Source organism: Drosophila erecta, unplaced genomic scaffold (assembly GCF_003286155.1).
Source record: "Drosophila erecta strain 14021-0224.00,06,07 unplaced genomic scaffold, DereRS2 tig00000000-arrow-pilon, whole genome shotgun sequence".
Lineage (NCBI taxonomy): Eukaryota > Metazoa > Arthropoda > Insecta > Diptera > Drosophilidae > Drosophila > Drosophila erecta.
This window is the reverse complement of record NW_020825194.1, coordinates 23,426,880-23,452,216: the sequence shown is the minus strand read 5'-3', so window position 1 is coordinate 23,452,216 and position 25,337 is coordinate 23,426,880. Positions and strand designations below refer to the sequence as shown.

General features: G+C 44.5%; 5 protein-coding genes across 5 annotated transcripts; 1 reads left to right on the top strand and 4 right to left on the bottom strand.

Moving 5' to 3' along the window:
- Positions 1-774: 774 nt before the first annotated feature.
- On the top strand, positions 775-2,234 carry LOC6553443. The gene is made up of 2 exons (XM_026975632.1): positions 775-1,066; positions 1,253-2,234. The coding sequence occupies exons 1-2, from the start codon at positions 945-947 to the stop codon at positions 2,199-2,201; spliced, it is 1,071 nt and encodes a 356-aa protein (XP_026831433.1). The 5' UTR covers positions 775-944; the 3' UTR covers positions 2,202-2,234.
- LOC6553444 (cyclin-dependent kinase 2) lies at positions 2,230-4,054 on the bottom strand. The gene is made up of 7 exons (XM_026975631.1): positions 3,767-4,054; positions 3,280-3,475; positions 3,118-3,228; positions 2,897-3,058; positions 2,639-2,836; positions 2,389-2,583; positions 2,230-2,309 (listed from the first exon to the last, which is right to left on the bottom strand). Exons 1-6 carry the CDS (start codon positions 3,892-3,894, stop codon positions 2,434-2,436), a joined length of 945 nt encoding a protein of 314 aa, XP_026831432.1. The 5' UTR covers positions 3,895-4,054; the 3' UTR covers positions 2,230-2,309; positions 2,389-2,433.
- Positions 4,055-4,404: 350 nt separating this feature from the next.
- Positions 4,405-6,273, bottom strand: LOC113563752 (venom protease-like). The gene is made up of 3 exons (XM_026976063.1): positions 6,260-6,273; positions 5,275-5,530; positions 4,405-5,201 (listed from the first exon to the last, which is right to left on the bottom strand). Exons 2-3 carry the CDS (start codon positions 5,312-5,314, stop codon positions 4,405-4,407), a joined length of 837 nt encoding a protein of 278 aa, XP_026831864.1. The 5' UTR covers positions 5,315-5,530; positions 6,260-6,273.
- On the bottom strand, positions 5,964-6,754 carry LOC6553445 (plasma kallikrein). The gene is made up of 2 exons (XM_026976061.1): positions 6,742-6,754; positions 5,964-6,682 (listed from the first exon to the last, which is right to left on the bottom strand). Exons 1-2 carry the CDS (start codon positions 6,752-6,754, stop codon positions 5,964-5,966), a joined length of 732 nt encoding a protein of 243 aa, XP_026831862.1.
- Positions 6,755-7,771: 1,017 nt separating this feature from the next.
- Positions 7,772-8,953, bottom strand: LOC6553521 (tissue-type plasminogen activator). Its single transcript, XM_001979360.3, has 2 exons — positions 8,883-8,953; positions 7,772-8,825 (listed from the first exon to the last, which is right to left on the bottom strand). Exons 1-2 carry the CDS (start codon positions 8,935-8,937, stop codon positions 8,068-8,070), a joined length of 813 nt encoding a protein of 270 aa, XP_001979396.2. The 5' UTR covers positions 8,938-8,953; the 3' UTR covers positions 7,772-8,067.
- Between the last annotated feature and the right edge of the window lie 16,384 nt (positions 8,954-25,337).

Genomic DNA, 25,337 nt, shown 5'->3' with positions numbered 1-25,337 from the left:
CTTTTTTAATATTGCATTTTAGTTGGTATTTAAAATCAAATCAGAATCAATTTAAGTGGTTACTACCAAAACTTCAGCTTTGGTTCCCTTGATGGTCAAAAATTTATGGTATTTAAAAGAGTTATAAAATACCGTAGTCAACATTACTTTTATAACATTTTTTAATGTATAAAGTGGCTGCCAACATTTTTGATTTACAGCAACATCTTTAGAAAGTGTCACATTTCTTTCACATGATTTCCCTTCGACGAAAACAAATCGTCTCCATGCTCCAATTTCATTCGTAATAAAGTTTGACAAATTTGTCAAATCCATCTAATGTTTCCATTTAGGGCTGCTATCACAATCCGCATAATGCCATAAAAAATAGGAGCTGTCTAGAAAATGCACCCATTACTACACCCGTATTTTTAAACAGATCGTAAAATCTTGATAAGGAGAACCCCGTAAGCACAAATTCGTCAAGAGAAAGCATTTCGCAAGCCCACGACTCATCTCAGACACTTTAGCATAAATTTCGAAATCAGAACACACTAGCAAACGAGTTTTTCAGTCCCAGCCAACCACTGAATGGCGTATTAATTGTGTAATCTATAAAAATCCATTTACATATGTATGGGCGAGATTGGCAGCTGCCAACGAGCCCCGCGGGAGATATGAAGATGGTCTCCAAATTGGGTTAGTTGGTTTAGTGTCGGCATGAGTTAGTGCCACCAACATAGCAACCTTTGGAAATGGTCAGGGGCTTGGGACAACGACATGACAAATCAATTTGGCCAAGACTGTGGCCAACCGTTCTGTGAACCAATAAAAACTAATCTAACGACCTGGTCAAAAGACACTGATTTCGCGAATCGGAAGAGTTTCAGTTTCCCTTCGACAGGGAACGGTAACGGACGCATTCAAAATATATTTTTGGTCCGAGGTAGATATAGTATTCAGCAATGCAGTGGCAATTGTTTACTGCCCTGGTGCTTTTTGTAGCATGGAGTTATCCTTCGCACGGACTAAGGATACCCGCACTCGAAATGGAGCGACGCTTGGCACAGAAGCAGGCAAGGATTGGGTGAGCTAACGTTGAAGGCAGAAAAATCTTTGATTTTCGAGACATGGCTTTTTCGAAAACCGAACATTTTTAAACAATACAAAGGAAAAATTTTGTGCATATGTCAAATACTTATCAAATAATTATGACTATCAGTTACCTTAATATTGATTTAATGGGAACATTTGAACCCAATTTTTATTCAAGCTCCAGAAACTATCCCATCGAATATGTCCTGTTGCCGAGTGCTCGTGGTGGATACAGAAGGCGCTATATTCATAGTCTGGCTAAAGCAGCTCCTACAACAACGGAACGTCCTTTGGTTCGTGTTTGGAATAGTTTTGTCCGCAGTGTTCAGCCCGCTTTCAGTTTCCGTAACCTGACCAATCCGCTGGCTAACTTCTTTAACGATGGCAGTGCGAACATCATCGAGACGTCGCCCGTTTATCTGCAGTCCTACGATGATGAACAGGAGCTGCAGCTGGAGGAACCAGCTCAAGTGGCCCCACAGACTTCCAGTAAACGCAAGCGGAAGCGCCGCAAGCAACAAAAGCGTCGACCAGTATACGACTCGGGGGAGCACGATGATGACTACAGCCCGTACGATCCCTACTTTGCGCCACCTTCTCCGCCGCGGTCCGCCGAGCCAATATTCTTTTACGATACCAATTCCGGTAGCTACTACGGAGTACAGCGCTTTAGTCCGCAGGATTTCCATACTAATTTCTACGGCAACTTTAATATCCCCCCAAGGGAGGCAGAGGTGGAGAGCGATCCTGAGCGTGATGCGCCCGTAACGAGAAGACTCGGAACCAGAAAGGTAACTCTATTGCGACCACTGTCTCTATTGTCGGCCAAGGATCAATCATCGACGAACCTAGAAGTTAGCAAACCAGAGCCTTCAAATGAGAATGTAGAGACCGCTGAGGAAACAGACATCAGCGCACCGATTAGCGATGACGACGATGGTGATACCGAAGACCACTCACCGCTCTCCGAAAGCATGCGCAATACTCTTGGCACGTATATGCGCGACGATAGCCACACCCGCCAGCGCCAGAGGCTTGCTAGCGATGCAGCAGGGGATTTCGATTCCGCCGCCAAAGTTTCGCCACGCCATCAACAACGGCACCTTGCCCGGCTGAGCGCCTGGTAATTCATGTTAAGCTATAAACTATAAACTCTTTACTTATGGATGATCGTGTATTTGTCGTATGTGTTAGGTGCGAGTGAGGATGGGGAATGCATGAAATTGAGCTGGCAGCTGCAACAGAGATAGATATTCAAATCATATAATTGCGCTAGTTTCGACTTAAAGATAGTGAGGTAGACATCGAACTTACTATACTAAAAATCACAAGTAATTTATCTGCGGCTATGGGACACGATCAGACAAGCCGCGTTAAGCGCGAAGCGCTGCCGGCATTGGGATCCACAGGCAGGGCCACATGGTCAACATGCTGCACATTGCTGAAGTAAGCATGCTGCAGTGCGTCCTTGGCTGAGATGCGCAGGTTGGGATCATAGCACAGCATTGCCTGTAAAGTACAAAATAGTGGATTTCGGTTGTGAATTTAAATATTCTGCACTCACCATTATGAGTTCGTGAGCCTCGTGTTCGGTTATGGACTGTGGCATGTTAGTTCCCTCCCATCTTGGAAACTTTGTTTTGAAGTCTGGCAGCTGTGTCACACCCGGCCATTTTGTCTCGTCGGGTGTGCTTAAGGTTCGAAATATCCTATAAAGCTGATCGATCTCGCTGTCACCGGGGAACAAGGAGCGGCGCATAATCTGTAATTTTTGGTTTAGTAATCAGATGCGCTTAAGATGAACATTCCATAATAACGTTACCATCTCAGAGAAAATGCAGCCTAGGCTCCAGATGTCCACGCCCGTGGAGTAGAACTTTGTGCCCAACAGAATCTCCGGAGCTCGGTACCAAAGGGTAACGACTTCGTGGGTGTACGCTCGCATAGGCACGTTGAAAGCCCTTGCAAGGCCAAAGTCAGCCAACTGGACGGGACTTTCGTTATCTAAGAATCCACCGGTTAAAGTCTAAAGTATAGTCTTACCTTTATTTTGCCCGCAGTGTCCACGAGAAGGTTCTGGGGCTTGAGATCGCGATGGAGTATACGATTGGTGTGGCAAAAGCCGACTGCATCTAATATCTGATGCATATAGCTCTGCAAGGTGGCAATGCAATATCTGATGGGTTGCAGACTTAATTAACTAACCTTTATCAACTGAGGGGTGAAAACATCCTTTTTCTTGTCCATAAGCTTCTTTAGGTCCATGTTCAGGTACTCGAATATCATGTACAGATTGTTGCCGGAGATGACCACGTCGAAGAGCTGTACCACATTCGGGTGCTTAAGGTTCTTGAGCAGGGAGATCTCTCGAATGGCCGTCGAAGGAACGCCCTCAGTTTCGCTGGGATGGAAATTATGATATTAAATAGAGGTAAGGACTGGTAATTGTAGATAACCGTTGTCTAGCAAAAACCGCTGATGTCCTGCACCACGAAGCCGAATCATGTGGTGCTACGGATCCTGAAAACAGCGCAGCTCCCACATAATTCGGGCTGCGGGGTGCAGGTGAATGACATTCGTCAGGAACGCGTCCAAGATAATAACATGTGTCACATAATGTGTCTTATGACCGCTGTGAACAGCGTATGGTGGGCTGAGGGACCAGACCCCTGTCCAGCTCCAGATTACACACCCTTCCAGTCGAATCTTTTTGAGCGCCACATCCTGGCCGGTAGAGTTGCTACGCGCCTTGTAAACTATCCCGTAGGTGCCCTCGCCGATCTTTTCGGCGCGTTGGAAGTTGTCTAGAATGGTGGTCATCGAGTTTGTTTACTCATTCAGTTGGTAAACAATGTCTGAGCGTTGGTAAAATAAAAAAAGTTTTTTGGAGGGAAAAATTCTTCTTCTTTGGTGATGCTACCTAATGCCTATCACCGATAATCACCTACCACGCCGCATATCGATTATCGATAACAATTCCCTTATCGATTACTATAGCGATGGCAGCTCCGTCGAAAACTATCGACTATCCGGTATGTTTAAATGCAGGCCATATTATTATTTGCAACAAATGTGTATTAAACGGCTCCTTTAAAACAAAAGTCCCACAATGTTTTATTCAGAATAAAAGGTAAAAGTTTGCAAAGCAAGTCCAATTTTCTAATTGAACCTTACTAGTTTCTCGGTGTATTGATTACCAATAACTAAAATTCAAATTAATCGCTAGGGTGCCCTTAATAGAAGGAATGCGCCAAAACCTTGTTTGTGCAGTTTCTCAAAGGTTTATGATAACTCAAATAAAGTGCTATCCTCTGACCAATCATCTGTATGTTAAGTCGGTGCTTCTAATGACATATGACTTTCGACTATTCCGTTGATTCTCGCCTCTATCCAATTTCTGTATGGTGCGATGTACATGAAAAGATCTGCTCCTGAAACCACCGAATCAAATTTGGCCAGGAGGTGCCCGATGAGGAAGTACTGCCGTGGTTCACCATCCACTATGCGAACTCCTGCCAGGATAGCTCCCTGTTGCAAAGGAGCTCCGCGGACGAAGCCGCAGATGAGATGTGGCGATATGTGATTGTACTGCTCCTGACACACCGAATGGACGACCAGGTGGGCGAATGTCTTCCGGCGCATGCTGCTGGCCTCGTAGCTCCCTACTTCAAACCCAATCACTTCCACGTTCTGTCCCGCCAGGGTCGGAGAAATCTCTTCGGATTGAGGCAGACATATGGGTTGGATGTGCTGGGAAAAGGGAACCTCCTCCTTTAGGCGGATCACAGCGAAGTCGAGTTCGTAACTGGCGTGGGTGTAGTTAGGCGGAACGAAGAACTCCTCTATTTCGAAGGTTCTGCCGAATGAGCACTCTTGGCCGCCGAACATGACCGCAAAGGGCGTCTGCTTCCTGTTGGACCTTCCATTCACGCAGAGAGCTGGCGCCAGGCCATGACGCGGATGGAGCAGTGCGACGGTGCAGCGATAGGTGGTGGATTGGTTCGCATCCCTATAGAGTATACGCCCCAACCAAGGATGCTCATCCTGTTCCGTGTATGCTTTGTCTTTGTACAGCTGAGTTTCCAACAGTCCTCCACAGTGCTGACCCTCAGCGTTTATACTAGTGGCTGATAAATATATGTTAAAAAGAAAACTGGTAGATAAGCATATTTCTTTAATATATTGCTTTTTATCACTTACTCATTACCAGTAAAACCAGTAGAACCTCGTTAACTGCCATCTCGCACACACTTGAATGTCAACTGAACAAGGTCTTTTCCGACCGAGGGAATCACAATGTTTTCGCACACTGAGAACAATAACCTTTTGCAGATAGTGTGAAGTTGCTCCTTATTCTCGCAATGCGATATGTTTTCCAGCAGTTATTTATTTACGTATGCATATGTGTGAGGAGTATTCTTTAAATGTAAACGTTGCTTGCTTTGCAAACATTTTCCTAGAATAAATCAACCGAAAATAATTTCCGAACAGTTAATTTTCCCCCGTTCCTTCTTGGGAAGTAACTTTTGGAAGTTTGCATTAAACAAAGTTTGCATTCCACAAAGTATAATTAATGAAATCAACTTATAGATTTGTCAATATTATTTGTTAAATAATGATTTCGCTTTATGATCTGGAAAGTCGTAGCTTGATAACATTATTTTTATTTTGTTATGGGGTCTGAAGGCCTTAGCATCATATTTATGCAACTACCGGCTTATTTATTATGTTATTTATATGTGTTTGAAGGTCGTGTGCTGAACCTGACGACCCAAATGCCTTCGGTTTCTTGTTGAATTTTAAATTTAATTTGTCCAAAGATGCAAAGCTATCGTTTTTCCCCAGCTGCATTGTGAATTTAATGATAATTTGATTATACTTCCAGACGCCTATAAGCTAAGAATATTCCCAATCCACTTATTGAATGGAGAAATAAGCGTAAAGAGATCGGGTATCTCAGGGGTTCTTTCGTAAGGGCCATGCGTTGATATTCCCAAAAGTCGCCAAGCCTCAGATCCATTTACAACTTTGACCCCTAATAGAGCCGCGCCATTTAGAAAATCTTTATCCTGGTGGATGTACGCACAAACCTCGTTGTGACTAAGTTTGAAGTCTTCATATTTTCGCCGACAGTACTTGTGACCAGTAACTTTGGCTACGGTATGAAGGTTTTTCGGATGCTTACCCACCACCGTGCTGACCACATCCAATAGCCGGGCGATCAAGGCATAAGAGCCTGTTTCCTCAGAATCTGTATCCTCCGATACAGCCAAGCAGGATCTTAGTTGGGAGTTCAGTTCAAGGACGGCGATATCGTAAGACGGAAGCTCCAAACGATACTCTGGGTGAATGAAAATACGAGTGATGGCATGTCTTCTGTTTCCCACCATAAAGCTGTAGGCATCGCCCCTATCCAGGAATAGAACGCAGTGAGCTGGCACGAGGACATGGCGCCGGGTGATGGCAACTCCGGAGCAGGGATACCACACCCCACCCACTGACCTGGTGTATCTGATCCTGCCCAGCCAGTTGAATTGCTCCCGTCCATATTCCGAAAATACTGGCTTCACACTCGAGCATTCCCTTGAACTGCTGGACAAAGAAGGGTCTGGAAATTGAGTATCAGAATAAAGTCCGAGATCGGGGAGACAATAATGCAATACCTACTTCCTAGAGTCATTACCGATAATGTGACAAAAATAGCCGCCGATTTGAATGAGAGCATATTGCATGGCATTCCGTTTGGCATTGTGGCATGCTGAAGAGTCGGGTTACAACTGAGTTAATTCCAGAGGGAGGAGCCCTGTAATTGCGGCTCCTTATCGTTTAAGAAGACATTCCGTGCATTTTATGTGCGTTGCATTTAAAATTGTAATTGTAATTGGTTGTGGCAGCCACACGCAATCCGCTTACACTCCATCTTGTCTCAATTTGTGTTTTACGTGTTGCAATAAAAGAAGTGCCATAAAAATCCGTATTTTAATTTGCTTTCGCCTCTGCGTTTATTTTTCGCGTGCTTAGGCTCTAGCTGTGAATGTTTTTGGCGCGCGCATTTATGGCACATTAATCATTCCGGGCCACGAGGCGTATGCTTGATGACGACCTCACCGAATCCTTCAGCCACTTCGATCGGCACTCATGTCGCTCCGAAATCGAAAATTAGACATGATTCATTGGCCCTGTAAACCTCGCACCCGAGTGCCTCGATTACGGGTATTTTGCATTTCATTTCAATGAATTTATGACTGCAGCTGCTCCAGAATTTCCATATTCCATGGCTGCCACTCGATAAGGTTGCTCTGCTGCACCGGTTGAGATGAAAGCGAGTGGCTTGAGATCATAAATTATTCGCACTTGATGTGTACTTAAGGCTTTTGGCGCCAGCCAAGTGCCGAAAAACTGCATTTCCCCAAAAACAGAAGGAGTGGGCACTTGCCTAATGGCGAAAGTTTGGAGCAAATGTGAATTGAATTCCGTGCGGAGGACAACCCAATAGCGAGGACTCCCAACTGTGTTTTGGGTCTTCGCGTGATTTATGCATTTGGGCTTGGGTCAGGAGTCGGCAACTTTGCGCAAATAACCCGAAAGCGCTCTCAATTTATTAGCAACAGCAACTTAACGCGGCCAAATGGATAACCACGAATTTGGCAAAGACTAAGCTTTCTTATTTATAAACCCACCTGTCAAAAGTCACAGCTTGGTTGCCAAAAATTAAAAATCTTTTTACTAATGAGAAAAGTTGGAAAATCTTCCTTACTTAGGGAATTTCTGTTTAATTAATTCTAGATGAGATTTCATGGTTGAGGATGAAAGTAAATAATAAATTTCCTATTTTGTGTTCTTAGTTTCTGAAAATATTGAATACTAGTACAAGTTTTACGGTGGTTAGCCATATTCATTGTTCACGTGCTTTAGAAATAATATATTCGATAAGCTTTAAGCGCTTTAACTTTCGATGTAAAACGATATGGTATGGTATGTTAGATATAATCTCTACATCAAGGAATTCTTTGAGATCCAATCTAAATAGGGCCGAATGTTTAAGTACCCTTGGTAATGTAGATCAGACGAGAAGATGCCAGCCACCGCAATTCCAATAAGATGAAACTTGCGCGGAGTACCTGAAGCCTCTGTCAAAGCAGATCCTGACAGAGAACTCCTATCGGAGTGGCCACAAATCAGCTCCTCCGGAAAGTCGGCCTGCTTGGAATTGCACTCCTTGCTGTCAATTCTAGTGTATCCCATTTTAATGCGTTTACCCAACCTCTGAGTCTGTTTTTCCCTTCTGGTGAATGACGGTCCTTCATATCCCGCAACGATTAGCTCTGAATTGGAGGCTTCACTTCTCGGAACCTCTGCTGAAGGCAAGCAAATGGGTCGAACGAGGTCTGAAAACACCACGTCATTGGTCAGCTCTATAATGGCCAAGTCGTTTTCGAATTTCTTAGGTGTGTAGTCTGGATGGACGCTGACCGCGCTGACAAGATTGTGGTTGCTGTAGTCCGAGTCCCCAAAAACAACGCCATAAATGTCTTCCGAGTTTTCATTTAAAACACAATGAGCTGCTGTCACAACGCGTCTGGAATCTATAAGGATGCCAACGCAGAGCAATTGGTTGGTGCCATCCTTATTTGCTGTTACGATCCGTCCAACCCACGGATGCTCGGTAGGCTCCGCAACAATATTGTCACTCTTGTACTGCTTTTCATTGAATATCCCACATTCCTGGCCTACGGAGTCGGCTTGGATTGCTCCAATTTAAACATTTATAAGTTTGATTTTCCAGAGAGCTGCATTTGCTAACTTACTTGCTTGCAAAGTGGCTACTGTCACCAGAAACGTTAGAATTATCCGAGCCCACATCGTTGTGATTAAAAGATTTCAGTAGCACTGAGACATGATCAGTCTCATTGGGCTCTCTTATATGGCAAGCGATCATACAACGATCTGCCTAGTAAATCCAGTTTTAAAGCGGTTAGTTCTCGGAAAGATGTTGATAATTAGTGGAGACTGTACTTACATACTACAACTCAGCGAAAGTTTTGTACATTTTTGCGGTACATACAAAAAAATTGGTTATACCGAACAGGAAAAATGTAAAACAGGGATTCCAAAACAATGAAACTATGATTTATGAGTATGAGTATACTCGTACTCCTTGGTACAAGTAATTTTTACAGTGCAGTGCTATTTTATACTGTCAGACTTTAATTGATTTTTCCGATTCATTTGAAAATGCAAATTAAACAAGACTTCATTTAAATTATAAAGTTGTAGTTGTCACTTTACAAATAAATGTGGGCGTGGCCAGCATTGGCATAGCAAATAATACAATAAAAATAAAATTTCGGTTAGTTAAATCTAGCTGCTTTATACTCTACTGTATACCATTACACATTCATAGATAAATAAATAAAAAAGTAAATAAATAATACGCTCTGATTTTTCAACATTGAATTAATGATTCAATAAAAATGTGCGATTTTCTAGTTAAATCTCACCCCCTAACGGAATTATGCTGGCAAACCAATTAAGATTTCTCTGAATGAATAAATAGTAAGGATTTGTGAGTATGAATCATTTGTCAGAGCTCATGAACTCGCGGTTTTATGAATAAAAGATTTATTGCCCACGCATATGAATTTATTTATTTACAATCGACGGAGTGCGAAATCTGCATGCCTAATTGAGCGTTTGCAATTACATCAATTCAAATTTATCGTTAACAATTGTGTGCGGTCCATAAAGAGTTGGTTTCAGAAACAGACTTTTATCAGCAAATCGCTAGGGGTAATAACAGCGAAAGAACCTATTAACATTTTGAACATTTTGCACTGTCAGTACAGCAAACTGCAGAAGATAATAAAATCAAATGATGCCAATTGCCTGTGGTCAGCTCTAGCCAGAACCCCACCATCGATCCAACCCTCCAAAGGTGTTGGCCAAATGTCAAAGTTTCTGGCGAAAACAAGGACATCGGGCGAAGAAACAGAGCTCGCAGGAACTACATAGTTTCCAGCTAACGAGCAGGCACATGTTCGGGCCGCAGTAAATGCAATGATGCCAGGATATTCGCACAGCAACATCAACAGCAGCGGGAAAGGCATCGCCAGAAGGTCCTGGCATTGTCATCGGGAGAAGCAAATGGCTGGCAAAAATGCAACTTGTAATTTGAACAAAAGCCAATCAGTTACAAACGCCGCCAACAGATGTTAGTCTCTACATACGAGTATTTGTGGCAAATGTCCTCATGTAACACTGAGAAAAATACCTCTTCTGATCAGGTGCCGTATTTAGGCATTTTTATATTTGCAGGCACTATAATGGGCGAAAAGAAAGATTGAATAAAGTTGGGCTCTTTCAGAATTTCAGTTTTAGAATCCAGCGCAAAGGTTGCACCTTTAGGCATTTACACGTATATTTACACTGTAAATTTATTTACACTTATTTAACGGTTCAAAATAAAGTCTTATAAACATGTAATTTTCTATCTGTTCGGTTTGAAAATTCCATTTAAAAATATACTGACCAAAACTCAGTTGGAACGACGAGAGTTCAGGCAATTTATCTTTCAGTAGTTTTGAGTTCGAACAAGACTTGAAAAACTTCACAATCGTCGATTTAGATAGATTATGAGAAATCCTTCGCCGCTTTAAGACCAATCAAAATCAAGCTAAACTCGTTTGTGGAAAACCAATTGATAATTCGTGTGGGTTGTACAAATATCATCGTGATTACTTCTGATTTTGCTTATTTACCCATACCAAGCCGTATTTATTCGCCTGTAAATTTAAGTTGCCACGCATCAACGTTACTATAGAAGCATGTACTACCCAGATGTGTGTGTTTGTGGGGGTTAAGTTTAAAAGTTGTTCATGCCTAGCATTTGAAATTTGTTGCGAAATTATATTGCGGCTTGTTTATTTCGTTCCTGTTTCGTATGCGCCGCGTTGCGTATACGCGCCGTGGGCGCCCAAGGCGCCACTTCAGTACCCACACAGCCAACACGAGATAGTAAATACGAGATACTAGATACACCCGTACAGAAGACCCTGCAAATCCGGCAGCTTCCTCCGCACATCTTCGCAAATAAGTTTCGAAAAGAAAAGCGAAATAAGCGCCGCCCTCGTTTATATATTATTATGCTGTTGTACAAAAAGGATTGTTGTCGCTGTTGGCACGATAAATGGCCCAAGAGTTCACGTTATGTGTGGGAAATCTATAAAAAGTTATAAAAGTGTCATTAGCGCCAACAATGGAATTCCCGACAGCATGAGGACCGTCCTACTAGTGTGAGCTATTTCATCGTCCCGCTGAATCCTTGTTATAATCTGTGTCCTGGCAACTTGTTGTTGCCAACATTTGCACCGCTTCGCATTGGCAGTGACCCGATTTCCCCTTCCAATGGCTCCTCCAGTCCGTCCGTAAATAATTCACAGCCCTGCTAACTAACAAACAATATGGGAAAAGTAAAAGGTTTTCCATGTACCAAGTATTGGAAAATGACATATTTGCCAAAGTCTCTCGTTCCGATTGTTTAGCGCCAACCTTGAATGCCTCTCATCTGTTGTTTATCACGTACTGATTTGCTTGCCGCTCAGCTTTATTATTGGCCTGCATTTGCATTATTTAATATTAAAATGGACATTAGCGGCTACTTGGGCATCCTCCAGATTGTTTTATAGAATAAAAAACGAACTGACTGGGCTATTGATATGGATCAATAAGCTACTAGTATATACTTGATAACTTCTGACTGAACTCAATATTTTTTTTGCAAGCGTGTTATGATGGAAAATATTAATAAATGTGCTTACACTAAAACCAAATCCGTAAATGGTTTATTTACCGTTTCGCCTTCATGTCAAAAGTTTGCCCGTCATCATCTTCCTAGGCCTGTCACATTGAATCAGATAAGTTTAGGTGTCTTACCCCTGGGCCCACCATCATGGCATGGCTTTGACAAATTTCAGCAAAGTGGATTAATTTGTTTTATTTCCCATCCAGTGCTGTCCACTTATTAGAGAGCAACTTTTGCGCCGTAGATAAGAAAAGTTGGATTGGCCAGGCCCGACCTGGCTTTAGTTCATTTGGGACAGCTAGAGAACTTTAATTAAGGACCAGCCAGGCGGCAGGTGGAAGCAACAGGTGATTTCCGTCAATCGCTGGATGGTCGACTAGCGGCCCACGGCCCACGGCAGCCAGTCTGCCAATTAGAGCTCCCAAGTCGACCAGGTCTGAGGAATCTTCAGGGGATGAAAAGTCGGAGAGCGAGGCAAAGGCTTCCCCAACTTTGGCCGTTAATCTCCATTTCAAAAGTTCACCAGCAGTTCGAGATATAAACAACGAGATTTGGCGCATTATGCAAGTGGGAGCATTTAGGCCGTAGTCCGCAGTCGTTGTGTTTCAGTTCCCATCATTTCCCTTCCACCACGTTCCATCGGTCCTTAGACTTGGCTGGCACGGCTTTCGGCCGGGCTTGCCTCTTGGCAGTTGCCAAATGGCAGCCACTGCGCATGAACCACGCCCACTCCTCGCCGACTTGCGGCGTGTTGCCCACATGCGACATTTTAACGTGTTTTTGTGGCACGAACTTTGCTACCCACATACACTCGTACACCTGAGTAATTGCATGGAATTCCTTTTGGCATTTGGTGTAATCTTTGCTACCGAGTGATTTGAAATTTCAGCTGAAACAGGAGCTGCAACAAAATATCACATTAATGGCTCCACAAAAATGCAATCTGCTGCTCACTCTGCGTATACTCATCATTCTGCCATTGTTCCGAATACTAGGTGGGAATGACTAGGTGGGCGTTCTGGCTCCTTTGACACGGTAGCCGCGATGTGTGGACGTGTGTGGGGGGGTATATTGCCTAAGGGCAGGCAGGAAAATATTTAACTTTCACTTTACTCCCAAACACGGCAGCTGTGCGTGCATTTGATTATTCGTGTTTGTACAGCAACGAAGTGATGGAGTACCGGAAAAAAATAAAATAAGAAAACGCTGATGGGAACAATCAAAAGTCGCTACTGACAACGGAAATCTGCCGCCAGGCAGGGATTTTCATTCGATTGTTCATTCGTTTCGCCAGCTACAATTCACATTTTAATTCATTTTATTCCGTGTTTATGCACTCGCTCGATCCCGCTCATTGTCGCCTTCCGTACAGGATGACATTTTAAGGAATTTAATTTAATTTTCCGAATCTTCATTTAAAGCTGTGTACTTGGTATTCTGCTATCCTTTATTCTCTCGGGCAATTCGCTCTGGTTTTGCTCGGCATTAAAGGATATTGCGGCGACATCTCTTGCTGTATTTATTTACTTTTTAGAGAAGACAGGGGGATAAACGAATAAATAGAATAAATTCGCAGACAGATTTATTTTAAGTTCAACCCGTCAAATGTCAAGTTGATGGGGGCTAATTAAATCACCGAAAGTGGCTTAAAGATTAGAGCATTCGGAATGCCATGGTGTCGTCCTGGGAATAAATTGGTCTTGAAATTAAATAATTCTCGAAACTCATTAAAATATTCAAGTTGATTCAATCAATGTTTTCTTCTATGTGGTTATTTTAAAGATGCCATTCCCTTTGAGCGTCCAGAAGGTAAAGCTAAAAATGGAAGGAATTAGCTTCTAATTTACTCTAATCATTTAGCATTTTTTAGAATTTTTCCAAGTGTCTTGAAAACGGATCCTTTTTGGCTTTGGGACCTTTTCAGCCTTTGCCCTTTTAGACATGTCTGTACAATTTCAGCTGACATGCTGTCTGTAAGTTAATCTTTTTAAAATTAAAATTGTAAGGTTGGCGTGTAGAAATAAATAATGAAAATTTAGCTAATGTACAAGTTGAGTAAAGAATGCATGTTAAGACCCTTAAAACATGCTTTGGGAAAAAGCCTTTTTGTTGTGCAGTTGCACCTAAAGGCTGCCAAGTTGTAGAGTCATTAGCTTGAAACTAGTCGCGCCAGCGGGCCGAAAGCTCTGATTTAATTGCGAAACACGGAAGCTTGTGGCCGAGCGTATGCCATGTGGAAGCCACAATGGCCATTACTCATCTCATCTGCCATGGCAACGGTGCAAATGATGGAAATCGTGGAAATCGCAGCGGGACTGCAGATTGGCGGCGGAAGATTCACTGGCGATGCGGTTGCCATAATGCCCGTAATTACTTTGTTAATGCTCAGCGTATTATGTCAGCAAATTAAATTATGTACGGCGCGAGCACGGAGGAAGGACGACAATGATCCATCTCTCATTGCCCCACTGCGGGCGCCAACTGCCAGCAGCCAACCTATTGAAAATTTAAGGACTCTGCGCACTCCTACATTTTTAAAGCGCCCAGAGACCACTTGACTGCCACGACACGGCGACTGGAAGGACTTTTGGGGTAGACTGTAATTAAGCGCGACGGAAATTCGAATGGGGTTGCAGTGCTCCTTAATCCACTGACTGAGTCTCACGCACATTTCACGGATTAGCCTTAAGGTCAGATACTCCGCTGCTTCTGATAAATCAGCTTGGGGTGATTGCAATCTGGAGATTTATTAGGACAAGTTCTGGCAGTTGATGTGAAAAGAAATCAGACCTTTTGTGGCAGACCAAAAAAGAAGTACACAAATGCAACTCCTTTTTAACCAAGAAATGTTTTTTGAACAATTTAATTTTTCTATGTGTTTCCGTTAGCGGATTCTTCCCACTAAAATTTTAAACTTAAAAGGTTTGTAATTTGAAGTAAATCCCCAATACCGCTCATTCCATTCAGGTAAGACGGATTAGAACGATTTTCTAGTGCTTACTCCTGCCACTTGCCACTCAGTTCCCACTGTTAGCCACAACACACTCCAATTACTGTACCGATCCTCCGAGTGCCTCAATGGAAGCCCAGGAGGAGCGAATTCCCTTGCACTGTCATGACACGCTCAGAAAATTTTATTGTACGGTTTAAGCAAATATTTACCCGGCAGATGGTCGACGAGGTGGGATGGGAGCTGGTTGCCCTTGCCGATAATTGAATTAGGGATGCCTGCAAGGTGACTCGGTTCCTGGGCGAAGGCGGGCGGAAAATTAAAGTCAGCGTTGAAGGTGGGCGTTGATTCCAGGGTAACTCCGGCTCTGAGAGCTTTAATAACTTAATGACTCGCCCAATGCCTGCTGGTCCGATACGATTTGTGTTCCGGCTGCGACCTTGCAAATCCGTCTCCCTAATTGAGTCAGCCAACAGCCGGCTGGAATTGGCCTGATTGCGTCTCAGGCACAAACCCATCAGTGTCTCGCTAATTTCTTGCATTCAACGTCAGTCTGCCGACAGGCAGTGTCTTTGGGGCCGGCTGGGAATGAAATTAGAGGGCAACTTCAGTTTATTTAGTCGCTTGTAATTGCATTTGCTTGCTAACTCGATTCCCAGCTGCCTTTGACTCGACTAAATGCAGCAACAAATGGCAGCTAAATGCCACCCGCCACAGCCCTTTCGGGCCAACTCACTTGGCCAAGAGGTTGCCAAAAAGCTTGGACATCCACTTCCATGAGACCGCAGGCAGTGCAAAGTTTTACTGTCTCCCATGTCGGCGACATTGTCGACTGATTGTTCCTGACCAGCAGCTGCAGTCAAAAGTACCAGTAGTGGACATGTTTTATTGATTTCGTACAGGGTATCTTGGTAAGCATCCCGTGATTCCTGAGGTTGGTTATTGAATATATTCCTCGATGATTCTTTGCCTACTCCTTCTACAAAAACTAGTTTTCAACTATGTGCCTTTTTACCAAATTCATTTTCTTGTGGTATGAAAACTGAGTACAGCCGTGGTACAGCCTAGGTACTGCCAAGGTACCGCCGAGGTACAGACAAGTACGGCCGAGGAAGTCAAAGCCAACCAAGCCAAATGCAAAGGAAACAAAGTATATACCAAATCCATAGCAAGCCCCAACCGTACCGTGCGTTTGCCTAAATAGATAGGTGGTGGCATTCTGGGGATTTGCTTGCCAAGATTAAGTTGTGTTCTGACCTGGTTAGCTTATAAAACCGCAGTCACGAGAGCGCTTCCCACCAGCTTGAAATTGCCCAAAGAAGTGAAAAGCCACTTGGTCGAGCCAACTAATTTCTCAAAGGATTTCGGCTTCACTTAGTTTTCCATTGTTCGGGAGTGTTGTGGACTTCGGATTTTCTTTCGATTACGGTTGTCTAGTTGGGGAGTCGGGTCCTTGCATTGGAACTGGCTATTAGCAGGGATTTCTTGACACCCTCCGACTTGGATGGCCGAGGTATTGATTTTCCGCAGCCCAAAGGAATATTTGTTGAAGTAGCCTACAATGAATAATGCCAAATAAGTTGGCAACCATTAATAAACACTCAAGCACACAGGCAGAACTGTGATGTGGAGTCGTCCTGCTGTCAAGTGCAAAGGTCAGCATTTAAACCCCTTGGCCGCCAGAAATCTCCGACTGCGGTTGCTCTCCGGCACCAACAGCCTTATTAAGTACTGCTGGCCAGCAGAACCATAAACCACAAATCTGATTTGTGGCCAAACAGAGATCCAGAACCTTTAAGCAGACTCCTTTTGCCCAGGGGCACACATTTCGCTTGAAATTTAAGCGACGCAAACAAACAGAAGATGCCAGCGATGCCATGGATGCCGCCCACACGGATGACACAATTTAGGATTCCATTATGTGTTCTGTTGACGAATGCATAATTGAATCTAAAGTACTTCATTTGTCCCATAAACACGTTCGACTCTTATTTCGCTCACTTATAAATAAACCGCAAAAAATGGGAAATGCGAAAAAAGGAATTGTTGACGTTGTCGGCGGCGAAAAGCCACGTGCAGGCACAAATCGCAAACAGCCAGAAACAACAATTCGATTTCTGTTTAGTTAAAATACACACCTATAAATAATATATACCTTTGTGCTCGGTTTGGGTTGGTTGTGGGGGCTGTGGAGCATCAGGTATTGATATATGGAGCCACATTCATGCCTTCTGCGTGTACAACAATCGACAAAAATCGACCAGAATGAAAGGCCCTTGACTTTATGGTTAGGCTTATTCCGTTCGTCTCGTTTCGTTTCGGTTTATGGAGGTTTTTGGCCGCCATCGTTTGTGTGCCCAGCAAACAGAAATCAGGAGGTGGAAGCTGGAAGGTGAAAGGTGGAAGGTGGAGGTGGACCACCCAGCCAAAACACACATTAGTTTAAAAGGCTTCGTGGGCCCGTGCACATATTCAATTTATTTAATAGAATTGCGTTATTTGTGCGCTAAATGAATTTCCCGTTGAATAGCGGCGCACGTATGGCTCAAATTATGGTCGGTCCTAATCATGTAAAGGCAATCTTGAGTGGCATACAAATTTCAACCGCCCAGGAGCTGCTTCTCAAGCCCAAAACTAAGGCTTTAAGCTGTTAAAATCGCTTCCAGCTAAGCAGCAACCAGCCTGCATGTGTAATTAACTCAATAACAAGATAATTATAACGACATCAGATTTGTGCGCAGGAAACACAGTTTACCCATTACGAAAGCTGGGACGTGACAGCCTCTGAAAAGTTGTAGTTTAAGTTTTATTAAATAATTTGATTATTAGTCAACAGGCGACAACGGGGCGAATGTGTGATGCCCCGGGGTTAAGCATATGTCGCTCCTCGGCATTGCTAAGGCCAAGGGGAAGCAATGGCGAGGGGTGGGCCGCTGCGGCGGAAAGGAAACTTAATTTTCGAGTTGAGTTTTTGCATATTTTATTAACCGAAGCAGCCGGCTAGGGACGCGGTGGCCCAACAACCCAATCATAAAAGTTGCCCCCTTCGCCGACGTCTCCCTTTAATATTATGCACAAACACAAACTCCGCACAAAGTTGGGCACGGGCTTGCTTCCCTGTTTATTTCCGAGCCGAAGAGCGTGTTTAGGATTTGCCCGGGCATAACATAGTATAGATTTAAATTAAATCTTAGACATTGTGTGGATTGTGTGAAATCAAAGCGGAGGCGGGCGTCCTACACTCCAATTTCAGTTGGACTTTATTCGCAGATTTGGAAACAGAAACTGGCAGCTGCCAATTTTCTGCGGCACTTTAGCTATCTCAGCTCACCGTGGCAATCGGCATAGTGTACCTTTGGGCGAAACTCCAAAGAGTATTAGATGGCCGCAGACCTGGGCAGCAGCACAATTTCATTTGTATATATCCGGGTTTTGCTTAACGACTTTACTTATTTACGATTGGCTTTGAATGGTTAACACGTGTCCGCTCCACTGACTTTGAGTGTCTTAAAGATCTCGATACTGCAAGTGCCCGTAAGCTTTCCACCCAGAGAAGTCCACTGCTTGCCTTCGATTTCCCGCATCTCTCAGAACACGCATACGCAGTGGAGTCCAGCCAAAAGAACAGATGCACACGGACAGTTGAGATAAAGGAAGACCGCTTATGGGCATCCACAATGGAGGGAAATGCAAATGCCAGGACACGTATCGCGTTCGACTTGTGCAATTCCTGCGCTCCCAATTCCGGCTACTGCCAAGGCCAAATAAGTGCGGGCATTGTCGCATTTTTGGCCTTCGATGTTGGCCAGAACGAGTTGGGCACCAAGAAATGTTATCCCCTCTTATCTTTGCGCCTGACTGCCGTTGGATTTGAGCTGGAGGAGTGCAAGTACTACACAAGAAGAACCGGCTTGCAATTTCGAAATTTAGCTTATATTTATACCCTACCTCTTTGGAAATTACTGATTATGGTATCCAGAATCAAACAATGCAAGATTTGTAACATTTGTTACAATGCCAGATTTGAGCATTAATCGTTGAGCTCGGATCCTTTTCAGTGCCCAAGGCATGAAAATGCTCTAAAATAAAAAAGCTTTGTTCCATTGACCTTCGTGGGTTCGAATCGAGTGCTCATGTGCTCATGAACTCATGAACATCAAATCATTTGACCGCCGGGTTGTTGGACTGCCTGCACATTAGACGTTTCAATCAAAGTGTCATTCCATGTTAATTGCTTTTCTGTTGCGGTTTGGCGACGCTTGTCCCCGGAAAGTTCAAAGTTCGTCGCTGGACGAAAGCAATGGCCCAGAACCCTTTTTCCTTTTTTTCGAATTAGAATGGTAAGCAGTCGGGCTGGCTGGCACACTATATCCATGTTAGACCTCACTTTCACACATATCACACATATCCGCCAGCTGTCCTCCGGTCCTCCGGTCCTCCGTCGGAATAGAGCTTTGCAATCCCGCATTTTCCCTGGCCCCTTCGCCCCGTTTCCATTTTTTCCAACGGATGGCACTTTTTTCAATTTGCGTCTGCCACAATGGGTTATCAAATGACAACGTGCAAAGTGCTCGGCATCACCACATCCTGCGGATCGAAGGATGGAGCTGCCTGGGTCTATTCAAATCCAATTGGAGCCTGTTTCAAATCGATTTTTATTATTTTGCATTTATATTTTACTTCACCCTTTCTTGCCGCCGCTGCCCTGCCCTGGATTTGTGCCGAGCTCTTTGTGAATCTGGGTCTGGGACTGTGGGCCAATCAAGGTGACCGTCGAGTGACATCGGGCTCGTTAAACCCACCACAAAATTCCCAGCTATCCGCCGGAATGATGCCAGGACAAATTCTGATTAATCAGAGTCTTTAAGCTGCGCTTTGTAGTGGTCCAGTTGCCGGGGACAATTGTTCGGTAAATAGCCAGCATTTATAACGGCGGGTGTGGGCCATTTGTCTCGGCTCAGCCCACCCAGGGATCCGGCTAATGACTCGCCTGCGGCCATGGAGTCGGTGGACCTGTCGCTCCAGTAGACCCGCCGAAGCTGGGAGCACCGGCTTCTGGATGCTGTTCACCCTCATTTGGCTAACTGACATGTCAACACGTGTCGGCTGAGACAGACAGGCCGTGTGCCCCATCATCACTCTGCTCTAGGATGCAGGATGGAGCTCCGAAGGAGCTGTCACCGTGACTGATCCGCCCGCTTCCCCACGCGGAGGCTAGCGCACTTATTGTTTGACTTTATTTATGGAGCGATATTAGGGGAACGAGCTGTCTATGGAAGCCATGCGTGGGATTTGCAATTGCCTCGGCCTTCTCAAAAATAAGTGAGTAAAAAGGGTAAAGAGCTGGGCGTAATATATGCGACGGGGGCGTGTTCAATTTGCTTGATGGATGCCTGCCATTGTGGCGGGAATTTCGGTCGTGATTCCGCCGTAGAGCTGGCAACTGATGTCCCCATTATGCCGGGGATTTCCCAGAATCTCATTTTCGAAAACTGCTCTTTGGTGTAGTAGAGTGGCATTTCGCTAACAGATGATGACAAACGCAAGGAACTGATTACGTTGGCATTTTTCAGCACTGAAAAATGTATCCATTTTCCTGGAACTGTATCTATCTACTGTTTTTCGGTACGAAATACCAAAATGAGAAGCCGGCTACAGGGCGAGATGCAAACTTTTCCGGCCCGAACTTGCCGCGTCCTTTGGCTTGGCGTTTATCGAATTATGATCGATTTTGCGCCAGGATGCCGACGAAAGGCGGCTCGAGAAATAGCATTAAATTATTAACGTTTCAATTACGATTTTAATGGACATTTTTCACAGCAATTGAATTTGCATCGAATATCTTTCAGTTCGCAGGACGACGACGAATGGAGCAAACGACATCTGGACCACTGCAACAGGCCTAATTGAGTAAGGAAAGTCGGATGGAATATTTTTGCCACGGAGATGAGTCCCAAAACCCCGTATAGAATGTTGGCATTTCATCCCCCCTAGGATCCCAAAGGCTACCGATGTAACCGCACGCCCTGTACCGAGCGTACTCCTGAATACGTAATGTGATGAGACAGTACCAGGAGCAGACAAAGCACACACAATGCCCCGTCCTGGAAATGTGAAGCCAGCCATGTAAATATGTATGAGTGCTGCCACAGCTTCCGGCGTCTCGTTGATAAGCTAAGGAATTTGAGGAGCCTTGACATACTGGCCACCCCGCCTCCGATGGCCCCGACTCCCCTCACCCGCTGCGTCCTTGTTAGTTTGCTTTAAGTGTCCGTGTACTGCCTGGGGCACGACCCACACTTCGCTTGGTGTTTGTGTTGTGGTTGGATTAAAACACACTTCCCCACACTGAGATTTAACAAATGTGCCCGGGCGACGGCCTACACGGAGAAATACTTCCGATGAATTGAATTCACTAAGAATTACAGAAATGAATAGTTGTAAATACTAGTAGTATCAAGCAACAACATGTATAATCAATTTGAATACTCCTTCAAGGTATCAATTTGTTAGAAAGTATGTAACAATTAGAAGAAAGCGATCCCGGTCCATGAACCTCCTATTTTCTTGATCAGGATCACTAGCAGAGTTGATCTAGCCGTCTGTCGAGATAAAATGAAAAGGCTTTGAAACCTATATTCAACTTGCAGATTCTAGATTTAGGCCAAAAGCCGCCGAAGACAGTCATTCGGTTTTTATCATTTCATTATTTTTCTTGCCAATTTCCATTAATTTTATTTTTTTGTCCACATTTTTTGGTAAGGCTAATTGATAGTCGCGAAACTCGGCCATAGCGTTCTCTCTAGTTATATCCACTTTTAAATAAGGTCCTAGTTCATTATTCTATTGGTGGTAGAAAAAAATTTAACAGACTTTTTGCTAACAACTGTCCGACTTTGCTTTCTTGATATTTTTATGCCAGTGTAGTCATATGTGTGCTGGTCTGGCAGCTTATGAAAATATGCGTGAAGTGTTGAATTTATTTGTCTAACAAACATTTTGACTTTTCGCTTTTGTTGCTAAGATTTTAATTTGCTTGGCTTGTTCCGTTTTGCTCGGCGATGGATGAATGCAGCCCGAGCAGCTTGTGCGCAATTATTCATGCAATATGTCTGCTAACTTCCAGCCATAGAGGAACGGGACACCATGGCGGATGTGGAACGTCGACGAGTTGGCTTGCAGAGCCAAATCGGAGATTTGACGGAGGCACCAGTATTGGAGCTAGCTTTTTGGCTTAGTTGATTACCCCTTCTTCAAGGTAAGATTGTTGATGCGACCTTAACGAAATTAATTATATCCTTCCTTCCCTTTCAGGGCCACCGGAAGTTGGTTGTCCGTCGCTTGTCCTTGTCTACCTAGCCGGTGTCCTTGGTCCCTTTTGTGCGTTCAAATAAATTATGTTTGTCGCAGGGCTTGATTAGCAAAGGGGACCCAACGCGGCGGATGTAGCAACAGGTGCCGAGAAGGACGAAAATATCCTGAAAATGAAAACATCGCAGGCGATGAAATTATGCCCGTTGAGGTTTTGAACGGGCAATCAAAACCAGAGCCCAGCTCACTCAGGTGGCCTAGAGCTGACCGACATTGTGGCTCCGTTTGGCGATGACAGGTTAACCAGGCCGTTTCGCTGACACTGCCACTTAATGCGGCATTGTTCGCATTCACATCTGCAGATTATGAGCCCCCCGATCCGGCGGGGCGGGGCGGGGAAACTGGAAGTGAAAATGGAAATGAAAATGGAAATTACGCAGCACAAATTAGCCAGGAACTGTATGCTTGCTCTTGTCTGAATCCGACGTACCTGGCCACAGCAGCCACAGAAGCCACAGAATACGTGCAAACAGGTTGTGCAAACGTAATTTGATTACATGGATTATACGCTAACAAATATGTTTAATTTATGGCCTCTCGGGCGAGTCCATCAGAATCACTCGGCCGGGCTGAGTGGTGGATGGGCAGGCTCCATTTGTTGCCTGCTCAACGAAGCTACCCCGATTGATTGCATAACAATAAATTATGCAACGCACCATGATGCTGCTGCTCCACGTTGATATTATTGGCGAGTGCAGGTCCTGGACAAGGACCTGTCCGCTTGCCATTCACTTTTAAGTTTCAAGTGCTGCTGCTCACGAGTGCTTTTAATATTCATCTAATGCACTCAGCGAGTTATATGCCAGTTGAGGGGTATTTTCAGGGACGTTGGGATAGGGCAATTCTATTTTGAGGTAAGATATTGTAATAGTTCATACATTATTAATATTACGTACGATATTTAAGGAGTTCAGCTTTGCAGTGGCTAAAGCCCAAGCTCATTGTTACTAAGTTATTTGTAATTCGATTTTAGCATTACATAAATAAAAAAGGTTATAAAAATGAGTAGTCCCCTTGCAACTGTTGGTGATTGAAGCTAGTTTACAGATTAGGTATAATCAAGTCCAAACGACAAAGACTCTGCACTACGTGCACTTTTCCTTGGAAACTCTTGCTGGGGCTGCTGCGAGTTGTTTCGAGTCTGCATCAGGCAGCTGCTGCAATTGAATCCTGTGCCGCGATGATGGTGCCCAGACGTGTGGGAGTGTTAAGTGAGTGTTGCAGGAAGCGGGTTGGAAAACGTGGATGCAGGATGCAGGATGCAGGTGTGTTCAGCGACCAACTTAGTATGGTAATCATCGATGTGCCATGGGCAATGCCGATCCAGTCGATCCAGCAGCCAGGCAATATTACGCATGCAACTCGGGGACGCACGTGACGTATGCGCAATATGGGCAGCTCCCACTGCCACGATGCCGGAGATATGCTTGGGCTGTTTACGCATTCATTTTATGCATTGACTTTGATTAAGTAGTGCGGTATGCAGAATGCCTTTCTCAATTTGCGTTTGTTGCGGCGGCAATAAATCCATTTGCTCGGCTATTTGCAATAGCATCGCGCCTCAAACGAGTTGAAAACTGTCTTGAAATAGATCTATAATTGATTGGTTTTATGTCCTGACAGTCTGTGTCTAGCAGTCAACCTAACCGCCTGGGTCTCCTAAGCCAGACAGCCTGGAAATCGTGTCCTTCGCTGCGGTTTTGGTCCCCGCCTCTAATTGCGCTAATATGGCGCTGGTAATTATAATTAAATAACATCTCCGCCTTTGCCGACTAAAAACTCTAGCTCGTGTTTGCCATTAGAACTCTCTGTGTGTGCAATTAACAGCCAGGCAGGCAACCGGGTCCAGAAATCAAGACGGAGGACGCAGGAGGCAGGACGAGGAGCTGGCATATAAAAATTGATTTATGCCGCCTTTCAGGGCGGAGTACAATTTAATTGTAAGTCAAACAGTTTCCCGCAAAGTTTATGCAGTTGAGATTTAATTTGATTACACGGTGGGCTGGAGAGCAGGGCAAACACCTCCTGATTGCCTGAATAAGCAATGAGCAAAGGCAATTTGCTGCCAATGGGTTGAAGCCCGAGTCTTTGGACAGCGGACGGGTGGATCCTTGAACCCCAGCAGGTGCTGCTGCTGCCGCGTGTGCACTTGTGTATTAATAAACAAATTACGCAATTAATAACACACGCTGAGCGCTCAGCTGGGCGCAAAATGTAACACTTGGTGCATCCTTGGGCTCCTGGCGAAAATGAAGTGCATCAGGAGCAACAGAAGCAACGGAAGCTGTGCTCCGCGGATTTATGGCTGCGTGTTGGGGCAACTTGTGCGACCATAAATGGCTGAGTGAATTGCTTCTGGAGTGCGGGAGGCCGAAAGTGGCCGCTGAACCCAGCAGCCACCGCCAGCAGCCTCGTCAAGTGCTTTGCCCAGGCTGTTGGCATCGTTCCTAGTGCTTTTTCTTTATGGCCCGCATAAAAATTCAAGGGGCGGCTGGGCAGAGCCGGGTGAACTGACTGAACTGAAAATGTATAAAAAACTTACCAGCTAGGCATTCTTTTCCGGTTCTTTCCGCCGTTGCCTTGTGCGCTCACACGGAAAAGCAGACAAAATGTATCTGTGACAGCGCAGCGCCAGGAGAAATCCAGGATAACCGAGCGGGTGAAAGACGGCAAACGAATATTTATTACAGGTGTTTGCCTTTGACTGACAGAAGGCGCAATCTGACGCCGGAGCTTAGTTTCGGGCACCTCCCAGGGAAGAACTCTCTAAGCTGCGGGATACCTGGCCTTCAGCTTTAAGAAAGGGCCACGTCATCTCGCTGCTTTGTTCGATGCTGCCTGCAAATTGATTCCGCATCTTTTATCTGGCCAGACGATGGAAATTTTGCAAATCCGATTTGGTTGAAGAATGAAATGCGACGCAGACCCAACCGGAATTCCTGAAAAATCCCGAGCCAAATGCTGGATACAGAAGGGCTAAAAATAACAACAGATTCTGCCGCAGAATTCATGGTGTTTTTCTTTGGGTTCAATGTTTAAATTTAGTCATGGGGGTAGGAAAGTGGAATTGCGGTTTTAATGCAGGCGAACATCGGGATGTCCTCAGTAATGCAAATTCAGGTTAAACGTGCTGCACGGCAA